General features: G+C 41.8%; 1 protein-coding gene across 4 annotated transcripts in view; it reads left to right on the top strand.

Annotated features, from left to right (window-relative positions):
* Window positions 1-13156, top strand: part of PAN3 (poly(A) specific ribonuclease subunit PAN3) — a 121571-nt gene that overhangs the window by 12901 nt on the left and 95514 nt on the right. For all 4 annotated transcript variants that reach the window (XM_054015382.1, XM_054015383.1, XM_054015381.1 and 1 more), the window contains exon 2: window positions 2654-2775. In XM_054015382.1, the coding sequence (XP_053871357.1) occupies window positions 2654-2775 (122 nt within the window). The remainder of the gene's footprint in view (window positions 1-2653; window positions 2776-13156) is intronic.

The following is a 13156-nucleotide window of genomic DNA, read 5'->3' as shown; positions in this document are numbered from 1 at the left end:
TTGAAAGTTGCTAATAGCCTTCACCAGTCAGGAAGGACATGGATTTAACTTGTACAGTGTAGCATAAAGCTGCAGCAGTACCTCAGTTTTCAATACTGACTGAAATTCAAGCAGAAAAGACCCCTGATTCCAGGGCAGTAGACACCTCAATGCGAACCTAAGCAATTTTGAATGAAAAATAACATGAAAACAACTAATTGTCACGAAACAGAGCCCCAAATTTCCATCTTGAAAAAAATATCTGGTGAATGTCTGTACATCTGGGTATAGTGCATAGATTATCCACAAATACAAAGTTTGTTTTTAAATCATAAGATGCATATAGCGCATAATCAGCAATAACCCAAATTTAGGTGAGTAAATTTAAAAATACAGTTTAGATATTAGCAACCAAGTATTCGGATACATCACTCATGAAAAGTTATACAGAGAGTTGGTTGTGGAAAGCACATATTTTAGTGAGTGAAGATTGTCCCTCAGTAATAGAGAATTAGGGTAGGTTGTCCTTTTGGAAAATACAATCCATGAGGAGAGTATTTCAGTTACTTTCCCCACTGTGCTTCTCATCTGCATTCCAGCTCATCCTTCCTGGTATTGCAGATGTCTGGTGATGTGTTCTGTGTAGATGTCCCTGGACCATCTGATGGTGTCCAACACCATGAGTTGCTGCATCTGCCATGCGTAGCGTTGACCGATTCTGCATTCCTGCAACACTTGCTCGTTACTGGGTTCCCATGCACCCAGGGCTCCATTGATCAGCGCATGTGTCTGAGCCTGGTAACCCTTAGCTCTCAAGGTGTCAGCCAGAGGGGCATATTTCTCTAGCTTTTGAGCTGACCCTTCCTAATCCAAGTTGGATCCTGACTAACAGGGGGTGGAAACAGTATTTGGCAGCTCTGCAGTTTTCAGTATTCTCATTACAGTAGGTCTACAGAATGGTATAGTCTTGTTTAATTATTCTGAATTCACCTACACAGCTGTGGGGGAGTGGGGTAAGAACAGGGCCAAACTGCAGATGGAGTAGTAGTTCTGGTCCCCTGCTGGGCTTTAGCAAAGGGGGCCTCATTAGAGCTCCCTCTTGCTGTTCTTCTGGAGTTGTGGAAGAGGACCTAGAACGTGCTGCAGGTACAGATATGGCTCTACCTCCCTGTTCCCTTAGTCCTTAAATTTAAGATTCAAAACTGACTTGAAGAAAACTTCATGTCCTTTTTAATGACAAGAAGTAGTTGGGGTCTGTAACGTGTAATACACCTCTCCTGAAAAACTCTTAAGTAGCCAGCTAAATGCTAATGTCATGTCAGCATGAGTTTAATTAAGGGCATATCTTCATTGAAAAGTTATCTTGTGATAACTCAAGTGTTCCCCTTAACTTGTTCACACACAACCTGACATTCAAGTGCAGTGGTACTATTAACTTAAGTAGGCTGGCTCAAATAAGGATATAGGCTGAAGTGTGAGCGAGCGCAATTTGTCAGTTGCTAACTGGATGCTGGTTAGTGCCACTTGAGTGCTGCTGCTACTCTAATGCCTTCTTTGTTTCTTCTGGAAAAACTTTACTGCTATCAATCTGTTCTAGTTTAGAAGCAGAGAAGTTACCAACCAGCTCATGCAGCCTGCTTTGGCATTCAAAACCCTACGTTCACATGTGGGTGTGAATACCAGCAACTGCAATCCTTCAGCTTGGTACAGAGATCCATTTGATTCTGTTTGACAATGGGGACTAGGAAGACATGTTAGCATGCTACCAACTGGCTGGAGCTGATACCAAGATTCAAGTTGCACTGATGTGATACAGGTCCTTCCGCTGAGTTGGATCTGTGCCTTGCCATCACACATTTATGCTTTGTGGTGGGTTTCTTTACTGAAACATACCTTCCATAGAACCATAAAATCTTGATTCTTTGCTGTTTAATCAGTGTGTTTTAGCTCTTCAAGAAATTACTATATTTTTTTATTCTTAAAAATCCTTGTTGCACCGTAGTAGCAAATTTATATAGGTAGTTGAATTACTTTTATTATAAGCCCTTGTTTCTAGACACTTAACTTTCTGAAAATATGCCTTGGGAATTAAATCTTTCATGCTTGCTCTTAGCCTAGAAGAACTTTTAGGCAACGTAGAGTGTCTGTGCTGTAAGATGTTTGAGTTCTTCCCCACACATCATTTTAAATTGTTAACTTGCTATGAATGTTGCCATCAAGAGGAATAAATACATTGTTTGAAAAATAGTTGTTTGAGAAATAAATTATTGAACACTTTGAGAACTTCTTACTACGTATGCAAGATCATTACTTTCCTTTCTTTTTAAAAAATTCTTCTTCCTTTCCTGATGCTCCAACCATCACCAGAATTACTTCCTATTCTGATACCATCACTTGTTTTTTACTCTTTCCACATTGTTTGAGCTTCTCCTCCCTGCCTTCAAGGGTATGCAGAGCTCTGCCCTGCCTACCTTTCTGCTATAATTTCATATTGCATACACATACCTTATTTCTCATCCTCCATCCTAACTGCTTCTTTCATTATATGCACCAATATGTTTTCTTTGTTGCTTCTCTTAGGAATGCAAGTCTAAATCTAGACAAATATATTATTGGCAAGAAACAGGTAGACTTGCTAAACTAAAATCTGAAACATTTTTCCTTTTTCTTTTAGTTCCTGGAATAGATGGCGGTGGTTTAGCTGATGCTGGTCTCACAGATTCCTACTTTAGTACCAGCTTCATTGGTGTTAATGGATTTGGAAGTCCTGCTGAAGCAAAATATCCCATGATGCAGGTAATGTTGGCAGTGAACTGTATCAATTTGCACTAGCTCTGACAGCCACATTACATTGTTGTGCCAAGAACTGAAAACAGTTAAGTGGCAGGAGCAACAGAAAGCTAACTTGCCTTTCTACAACTGTTTTTGTACCTGTCAGAGTACATTAGGCTTTCCCATTTCATCTAATGGTGAAAATAGAACAACCTTGTTCATTCCTTCATGTTGTAATTATTTTTATTAGCACTTTTGTTTCAGGATGAAATGTCTATTCCTTTTGTTGATTTCACTTTATTGTACCTTAAATCCTCTTGTGACTTGTGTTCAAAATATACTGCAATCTTAACTTTGACTGTCCAGGTTTCTTTTTAGGGCCCCCCTTATTTGTGTCTATCACATTTGAATTGGTCTGACTAACTTTTTTCAGCCTTTTTACTCAAAACTATAAAATATTTTATAATTGAAATACATTTTAATGTCCTTAAGCCCCTGAAACGGTGTGAACTGTTAAAGTAACAATGTACTAATATCATGACTTATATAAACTCTAAGGTGAACATCTATCATATTCTATCTATGTGGCATTGCCCAAAGAATATAAACTAATTAAGTGACCTCCATTTGCTATGTAATTTTTTGGAATAGGCGGGAGAGAGAGAAGGGGGCAGCCAGGGCTACAGCAGGGGCGCTGCCACGCGGCCCCTCCCGCTGCGCTGCCGCCTGCCGCGAGGGCTCCGCTCCGGTCGGCGGGGAGGGAAGGAAGAGGACTGCCCTGCAGGGCGCTCTGGTTCTCCGCGCCGCCGCCACCTACAGGGCAGCCGGAGCGGAACGGAAGAAGAACAAAAAAAAAAGCGGCCATGTTGCCCTAAGATTGGGCAGAATGTCGCCTCTAACAATCTGCTGCCCCAAACACTAGCTTGCTCAGCTGGTGCCTGGAGCCGGCCCTGAATATAACAGTCATACAATACAGTCTGTTGGAAAGGGCTGCTCATCTTACTTCAAAGCATAAATATATGGAACTGCTAGTAAATGCAGTAATAATCTCATAATAAAATAAAGCGCTCTAACCCCCCAATCCATCCTCTCTTTAAAAACCTGAGGGAAGATGGTCTGTCTATGTGCTTGGAAGGCTAATAAATCTAGATTTTGGGTGACCGGGAGCGGCGAGTGCTTTCTCACGGAGAAAGCCCTTACAGCAGCTTTTTCTTATTTTATATCAAGGAAACTCCAGTTCATAAGGCTCCTTTGAGATCAGGTATGGTGCATATAAAAATAACAAGCAAAGAGTGGGAAAGAATTAGGTGTTCCCTTTCCGACTTCTTTTTCATGTAGGGTATGAAAAAGGCTATATTGCTTATTTTAAATGGGATTGGAGGATGCATAACTTGCTGTGTAGAATTTTTTTTATACTGGCAGCCATGCAGGAGATGAAAATTGCCCATCTTGACCTCGTATCTCAAGGTGAGTTGGCAGGGTTGGAAATTAGAAAATCATTTTCCTATACTCTGAAGAAATTTGAGCTAGATAGCACTGAGTTAAACATGGAACTACGTAACATAAGCACGAAGTTTTGCATTTTTTGGATTCTGATATTTAACAGCAACATTTTCCTTGTAGGATACACAACCTTTATTATAATTTCATACTTCTTTCAGAAGCACATCATGCACTTAACCTGGGTGCCCATGCAAATACTGAATATTTGGTAATGTTGCTAAGGTTGTAATTAAGGTTTTGTGGGTTACTGTGTGAAAAATTAATGTGTTGTGTGTAGTGTTTTCTTCTCAGTTGGAGTCTGAAGAAAGTTCCTTGTGAAGATGGGGAGTCTCATTGCTGAAAACATGATCTGTGGACATTAAGCTTACTGTTAAGAAGTGTCCCATAAGTTGATATTTTCTTGATTTTTAGGGTTTGCATTGGAAGATGTTGCACTTAATCAATAAACTGAAGTTTTTTGTCTGTAAAGTATGTCTCTGGAATGAATACAAATGCACAAGAATTATAGGGGGAGCTACTAGCCCCACCTATTAAGGTTGCCAGACACATCTCATTATAAGAGTGCATTTTCAGTTGCTTATAACTTTGCCAAATTTTAACTATTTGGGCTGCAATTTTCCATGCTGATTGTCTGCCTCAGGATGATTTCTTTTTTAAAAAGGTTGCCAAAAAAAATTCATCCGTTTCCAAGAACAAGGGTACGGATATATTCTTGCAACCTTTTCTTTTAACAACTTTACTGCCCCTGTGCTTTGGAGCAGGGATTTGAAATTTGGTAGGCTGGTGGCCATTGTGTCAAGGATGTATCTCTTGCTGTCCCTGTGAAAATCTGCCCAAATTTGAGCAAGTTGTAAGACTTTTTGAAAATCGCAGTTTGCACGTGCTCAGTATAGACTTTTTAGATTTTAGTAGTTAAATTTCCTGAAGATTCCATCCACACTGGGCATGCTCTGGCTCAGTGCAGTGTGGGGCTTTCCCTGTATTTGCTGCTCTGGGCTGCTGCATGCTGTGTTGGGTCCAGGTTGCGTACAAGAACTGAGAACTCTCTCCTGTGCTTTGTGCCGTCTGCTGGGCCCAAGCAGCATGGAGGAGGAAGCTGCCTGATTTGTGTACGGAGGGCACGAGAGCTGGACATGTGGAGATAGACTGAGTAGATGGGACATGGAGACTGTGACTGGAGGCTGATAGGGAAACTGGGGGCAGGGCATGAAGGTGAGGTGAGGCCGATCTGACGAGGAATTGGAGTATGGGAGGAGAACTGGGACTGGCTAGGCAAAGAGACTAGGACAACAGGATGATGATTCAGATTGGACAAGAAGCCTAGGGAGTGAGATTGGGAACATGGACTATGGCACCAGCGACTGGAAGGCAGGGGAACTGGGAATGGCTGGATAAGGTAACTGGAACTAGGACTTGATGGGCAAGGAGGTGGATGGAAAAGCTTGAGGAGAGGAGTGGGTTGAAGAAGAGACAGGCTTGGGAAAAGGACAGATTGCAGGGGATGGAGCAGAAGAGTCTGTGCTCACTAGAGCATGCTTTCCTCTAAACCTGGAATGGAACCCAAGACTACTAAATCTCACCATTCTTCTGCTGTCAGTAAATATCTGTGAAGCTCACTGGCAGTGTCTCATAATCCTTTAGTGCTGGTGCACATAGAAGATGACTGCCTACTACTGCTGTCAGTCACTCTGTTAGCTCAAGGGGCAGAGATCTGTGTGGTGTATCTAAAGGTTCCACCCCTTCCGGTGAGCCATGCGAGAGTGAGAATGATGAAACACGATGGAATTTTTTTTCAGTTTGGTTTTTTTAGTACCTAGGAAATTACTTTCTCACTCACACTCACAAATCTGTTAAAAGAACGTTATTAAGAGGGCAAAAGTCAAGCACTCACTGGTAAGGAAATACCAGAATTAAGGTTGCTTGTGCCTTAATTTAGTTCCCTTGTGCATATGCATTGTGATACTGTTTTTAATTACCTGGTCACAAGGTCCCGTCTCCTTCCATGTGCAGAATGGATGGTGCTCACTTAGTAAGCATCTGTTCAATATTTTGTTTACTCATTCATATTCAGTGTGTGGCCCCCAGGCCTTATTTACCACACACCATTCAAACCTTGCTCTGAAAAAAATCATTTGCTCATGGGCTTGTTTGTGGAGCTCATCACTGTAGCATCGGAGTGCTTCAGAAGTACTAATACGTTTATTTGCACAACACTCCGGTGGGTATTGATCCCATTTTACAAGTGGCGAACCGAGACAGGAATGTCAAAAGGAGTCCACTAATTTTGAGTGCCCAATTTGAGAAACCTACTATTGGATTTTTCAGAGTACTTCGCATTATATAGCACTTCATGTTCAAAGCACGCTTCCCACTGACTTCAGTTACAGCTGAGTGCTCAGCATTTCTGCAAACCAGACACCAGGGTCCCAAGTCAGAAAATGGAAACGCACCTTTAGTGACCACCTTTGAGAAGTTTGGTTTAAATAACTTAACTACATTATATGGGAACTCTGTGGTAGAGGTAGTGATAGAAACCTATCCTCCATAGCAGCATTCAGTCTCCTTTACCATGAGACCATTCTTTCTTTTCCTGCAGTCTGCTGCCTCATTCATGACACGCCTTTCATCTTTTGCAGCAACTGAAATGGTTACTACAGACAGCAGTCTCCTTCACTACACAGCCCTGATTAATTCCTACAGCTGGCCCATTCTGTACACTGAATGGGGCAGAGGTCTTGTGGAAAAACTAGTATGTGATCCTGTAATTAAAGACCCTATTGTAATGCATGCACCCTAGAGGGGCACATTAAGATTGTACAGGCAATCTAAATTCTTCTTTGAGTTCTTGCACACGTCCATTCCATGTAGGTATGCACGTGCCAGTGCACTGAAGCCAGAGAACTTTTTCCCATAGCCGTATCCATTGAGGCAGTGCATGTGCCCTCTGCACACTTGTACTAGCCAAGGCTACGAAGGGTCAGAACAGCCCTGACACCCCTTCTCCCACTCCAGTTCCGTCTCGTATCCTATGGTCGGTAGTCAGCGTGTGTGAGCTTCTCACCTTTTTTCATTCTCGCTTTAGGAAAATTTTTCTAGAGGTTTTTTTTTATTGTAAATAGTTACTTTAGTATAGTTTTAGCTTTAGTTAATGGTACTCATTTCAAAAGATGACTTGATTTTTATTTTCTTGTTCTTTGAGCTTTTCTGTATGGGGCCATGCCTAAATCCCTGTGGGTTAAGTGCTGTTGTGGCTGTACCTAATCTGTCAGTCAGAGAGCCTAACTCCTTCTGTTTAAGGTGTGTGGGAGAAGAACATGTGAGACATAACTCCTCTACAGAGAGGGCATTTAAGATCAGGACTGAGAAGTTGAGGGAAGTTCAGTGTTGAGATATCCTGGTGGAAGCAGCTTTGTGCTCAGTTTTGGAACCCAGGTGCTCAGTATGCAGGAATTCGGACTGTACTCCACCTTGGAACATTCTACCAGGTTTGGTGGCATCCCTGTGCTGAAGCGGTTCAGAGAGATGACCCTCTTCTCTCTCAGTATCATGTAAACAGCAGCAGAAGTCTAGCACTTTGACCTCTTCCAGCCAGAAAAACCTCTCGAAGATGAAGAGGGTTAAGTCCCCAACAGACTTTCACAAGAAGACCACTACCAAGGTTAGAGCTAAGCCAGGTCCCACTAGGAACTCACCCATATCACATTCTAGCGACGTAGAGTTGTCAACTCTGGCACCTCATGTGGTACCATCCAATGTAGGCCTTGGATTTAGTGTACACCTGCAATACCTCCATAGATACATAAAGAGTTTTGTATGGTTACCCTAGCATCTATTGTTCCTAGACCCAAAAGACTAGTCACTGCTCTCAGCTTAAAGGATTCCTTCTTCCATGTGGCTGTTTACCAGAGCCACAGGAGCTTCTTAAAACTCATAGCAGATGTTGTTAGCTTATGGTTCTCCCCTTGAGTCTGCACAAAGTGCATGGCAGTGGTTGTAGCATATCTCAAGAAGGTAGAGGTCCAGGTGTACCCATATCTGGATGAATGGTTGTTTTGAGATCTGTCCAGACAGCAAATAGTGGCCATTGAGAAGATCCGGTCCCTTTTTCAGTTACTTGGTCTGTTGATCAACAAGGACAAATCAGTTCTCCCTCTCCTGAGAATCAAATTCATAGGAACAGTTCTCCACTCAACCACAGCAATCACATATTTACCTCAAGCTAGAATTTCAGGTGATATGGGACCTATACAAAGACTACAGGCATATTCTTGTACAACAGTGAGGAATTGCCATGTGACCTAAACGTTTCAGGCAGCTTGTTCTTACAAGAATCAGTATTCAGACTTCACCTCAGTCATGTGGAGAGTTTGTCTATCTACCATCCTTATAATCATCTGCTGGGCATGCTGACTCAAATATCCATAACTGTTTTGTCATCGCTGGACTGGTGGATGGACTCTGCCAATGTATGCAACAGTGTTTCTTTTGCCCCACTCTGCCCTCTGACCATGGTCCTGGATGATTTTCAGACTCAAGTTCTCTCCCTCACATGAATGTTTGAGAGCTTCGAGCTATCCACCTGGCTGATGAAGTGTTTCTTCCCCATATCAAAGGTGGTTCTGCTCAGGTGCTCCTGGACAATACAGCTGTGATGTTCCATCTAAACAAGCCTGGATGTGCCAGGTATAACCCTGTTTGCCAGAGGCAATAAACCTTTGGTCTTTCTGAATCAGGAATGAGATTACTCTCAAAGCATCTCACTTTCCTGGGTGTCAGAACTGTCTAGTGGAATGTCTCAGCAGATCAGTCAGCAATGATCACTAACGGTTTCTCAGACTGAAAATGGCAAAGTCCATTTTTCAGATTTGCAGAATGCCAGGAATAAACCTATTTGCCACCTGACAGAACAGGACGAATCCCCAGTTCTGTTCAAGGACAGGTCCCAGCGTGGGATGTGTGCCAGATGTGTTTCTACTATCCTGGGAGGGGAAAACTTCACTACACTTTTTCTCCTATCCCTATGGCATCAAGAGTTTTGAGCAGGCTCTGAGATGATGTCACCACCAGTCTTGCCCGGCTAGGTTTTTGGGCCTCTTGAACCTTTCTATTCAAAATTCCATACCCCTCTCTCTCAGGCTTGGACATAGTTTCACAGAACCATGGTCAGATGCTGCATCCCAACCTTCTCAGTCTATATCTGACTGCTTGGATGTTCAGTGGGTAACTCCCCAGGAAGTGGTCTGTTAAATTGGAGTGCAAAATGATCTTTTTAAATAGAAAACCCTCCACTTGATATACTTACCTCAAGAAACAGAAGATGTTCTCTGTTTGGTCCCAGCAGAATACCTCTCTTTCACAGGCTCCTATTCATATTATTCTGGATTACCTGCTTCACCTAAAGGAAAAAGGATTCTGTCAATTAGCTGAAAGAGGAACCTTCAGGTCTCTCCATGTTCTCTCCTCCTGTAGAGGGAAGATCTGTTTTTCCAATTCTATGACTCTTAGGTTCTTGAAAGGTTTGGACTGGCTCTTCCCAAGTATTAGGGACCCAGCAATATGATGGGATCTGAATTTGTGTTTTTCAGTTTTAATGGAGTCCCCTCTTGAAACTATAGCTGCGTCCTCATTTTCTCCTGTCTCTCTAGCATTCCTGGTGGCTGTTACTTTGGCCAGGAGGGTAGTAAAACTTCAGGCTTTGGTGGCTGACCATCCTTTATATGGTGTTTTTATAAAGAGAAAGTGAGTTTGTATTCACACCGCAAAATTTTCACTTAACTGGTGTTGGAACTTCATCTAAATCAGACTATATGCTCACCAATCTTTTTTTTTTTTTTTCGAAACCTCTTCTCCGCTCCCCTCCCCCCCCCCCAAAAAAAGGGGAAAATCCATACTTTAGAGGGCATAAGCCTTTTCTTGGGACAAGGACAAGAGTGTAGAATTTCTCTTCAATTATTTGTCTCCTTTTCTGACAGGATGAAGGGACAGCCTGTCACTTTGAAGAGGATTTCTTCCTGCATCTCCTCCTGTATTTGTGCTACAATATTGCTAAGGTTCCCCTATCTCAGTGAGTTCTAGCCCATTCTACAAGAGCACAAGCATTGGCTGCTTTCTTGGCTCGCGTTCCCATCAGTGAGATTTGCAGGGCTGCGACTTGGTCATGTGTTTAGACCTTCACCACTCATTATGCTCTCTCCAAGGCCTCAAGAAATGACGTTAGATTTGGGAGAATGGTGTTGCAGGCCTTGTTTAGGTAGACTCCGACACTCTTCTCTCATGTGGAACTGTTTGTGAGCCATCTAAAATGGAATGGACGTGTGCAAGAATTAAAAGAAAAAATGGTTACATAACTGTTTGGTAAACGTGCAACATCTCGAACATGTCCATTTCATGACTCCCGCTCCTCCCCCTCTACATTGGAGTCCCAGGAAATACTGGCTTCTGATGTGAAGGAAATGAGGGGCATCGGAGCTACTCTGCTCCTTTGTACTCCAAGCCAGCAGCATGCCTGCGCAGAGGGTGTGTGCGCTGCCCGGATGGGTACGGTATGGGGAAAAAGTTTTCCTGCTTTGGTCCACTGGCGTGCGCACACACCTAAAATGAAATGGACACGTGCAACACCTCTAGTTACCAAACAGGTATGTCTGTTTTTTCTGTCACTTCCTAACTTTTGAGGGCTTGACTTTGCAATCTTAATGTTATTTTAATGTAATGTGTGTATAATATTTAAAAATGTATTGTGGGAATGAAGAAGGAAGGCAGGAGAGAACTGGTTAATAAGGATAAAGGAAGCCAAAGTAGAGGAGGGGCCTGCTTCTGTGATGAAGGGGTAGTTGACTGGCTGGGTGCTTGCAGAATTGATTTTAATACTGCTGAGATTTAATTTAATTGTGTATATATTGTATGTTAGGGCACAGAGAGCCTTGGATAGGCATCTTTATTAATTTAAATCTAGATAAATAGATTAAAAAATAAATTAAGGATAGAGAGGAAGGGAGGGTAGAATGGTAAATACCAAAGAAAGCAGTGAGGGTGAGGCTAGTAGAAAGACCCTGTGAGGGAAGAGGGAGGAGAGAATTGGGATAAACAGCCAAATTAGTAGAGGGGAAAGAATGTCTCAATGAAAATCTGAGGCATGGGAGTCCAAAGACCTCACTAGTATCCAGAGGCTGCAAGAGTGTGCTGTGGCTGCTGTTGCCAGCTTTTCCTCATTCTTCTCCCTCTACAGATTGGCTGCTTGCCCTTTCATCAGCACCTGACTCTGTGCCTTCTTTCATACTACCTTTCCTTTAGATGAGATGTAAGTAGGGGCAGAGCTGTGCTGTTCCTTGACAGCGAAGAAACAGTAAAAGTGTTCTGATTTTTCTGAATACTTACATTCCACTTTTGTAATTTAATTGCTATATATTCAGATAACCACAGTGACTATTCTGAAATACTTACTTCAGTGTGTAAGTCTTAGATTAACGTTGAAAATTTTTAAAAAATTTAAATCTGTACTTATCTAAATGAGTGTCCTGACATTCAAAAATGAGAGCCCAGTAGCTTCCATTGTAGGTAGTGCTCAGAGCAAGTTGGAAGATAGTAAGAACACCATTGGCTAGTCTATGCTACTGCTCTCATCAGCAGTATAACATCAACATAAGGAATTTTTCAGAAAAAGCTCAGTGTAGACAAGACCCTGGATGTTGCATGTGGTGATGGCTCTTGCTCTGATAACGGTTTTCCTTTTAGATTTGAATAGAGGCAACTTACTCATATCACTTAAGCAAAAAGAACAGACTTCAGTTTTGGGACTGATTTTGAACTAGTTCTTTATGACACATCAGGACCATAGCAACAGAATATTGAGTGTTGAAATAGCCAGCAATGGATTAGGGATATGGAACTGAGTGACCGCCATGTGGCATTGGGGAAGGGATTTTGTTTTTTGTTTGACTTTGGTTTCGACAGAGTTGTCTTTCTGCATGAGCTGCTTTGTGGTGAGGATCATGAGATGTATAGGAGTCTGAAGCTGTTGTATGTGTATACAATGCTGCAAATCCAAACCTCTCCCAGGCTAGCTGCCTAAATCTAGTTTGACAAGAATTGTTCAGTTATTCAATATTTTCTCTTATGCGCCCCTGTTTGTAGAGTCTCAGCATGTGTGTGTTAGGGTAAGTTTTCTGTAAGTGAGTTTTCTGATAAAAGGAACCAAAGGGAGTGACCAAGTAGCTCAACTCTTAATCCAGAAACAGTTTAGTCTTTATTAAAGACCACGTGCATGTCCATGCACAATACCAAGTCCAAGCAATAGTGCATATAGCTGTAGTACAGATCTCTTGAATGGGCATTGATCTCAGATTATCAGTTGTCCAGAGTGTTTAAACCAAGGCTACTAAATAATGGACTTAAATCACTTGTAAAAAGACCAGGCTCATTGATAGGTGTGAGCAATAAAGCATAGCTTTTTCAGGCAGTGAAATTCTGATTTGTCATTTTTATGCTTTAGTAAATACAAGTGATTCTTACCTTTTATAGTTTTACAGAGTTTAAGGTCACAAGAGACTATTAGATCACTTACTTATTTAAACACTTCCAAAAGCTCTGATACAGAAGAGAAGATGTTGCTACTTCATGGGCATTGATACTTCAAGTCTTTCTTTCCACAATCATTTTTAGGGCTGGAGATAAGCCATTCTAAAGTACGTTTTTGCTCAGATACACTGTTCCCTGACTGAAATAATAGAAGTTACTACCCTGCCACTTAGATGCACTTTTATTAAGTAGTAAATTTGATTTGTAAAAAGTAGCCACTCCTTCAGTAAGAGGTTAACATTTAAATTTTATAAATTAATTTTGCTCCATTGTCATCCTTGTTTTACCTCTTATCTTGTTTCACCTTGGGTTTTTGTCTGCAAATCTG

The sequence above is a fragment of the Malaclemys terrapin genome, chromosome 1 (genome assembly GCF_027887155.1).
Source record: "Malaclemys terrapin pileata isolate rMalTer1 chromosome 1, rMalTer1.hap1, whole genome shotgun sequence".
Classification (NCBI taxonomy): domain Eukaryota; kingdom Metazoa; phylum Chordata; order Testudines; family Emydidae; genus Malaclemys; species Malaclemys terrapin.
Note: the sequence above shows the minus strand (reverse complement) of the source record. Positions and strands in the feature narration are given on the sequence as shown.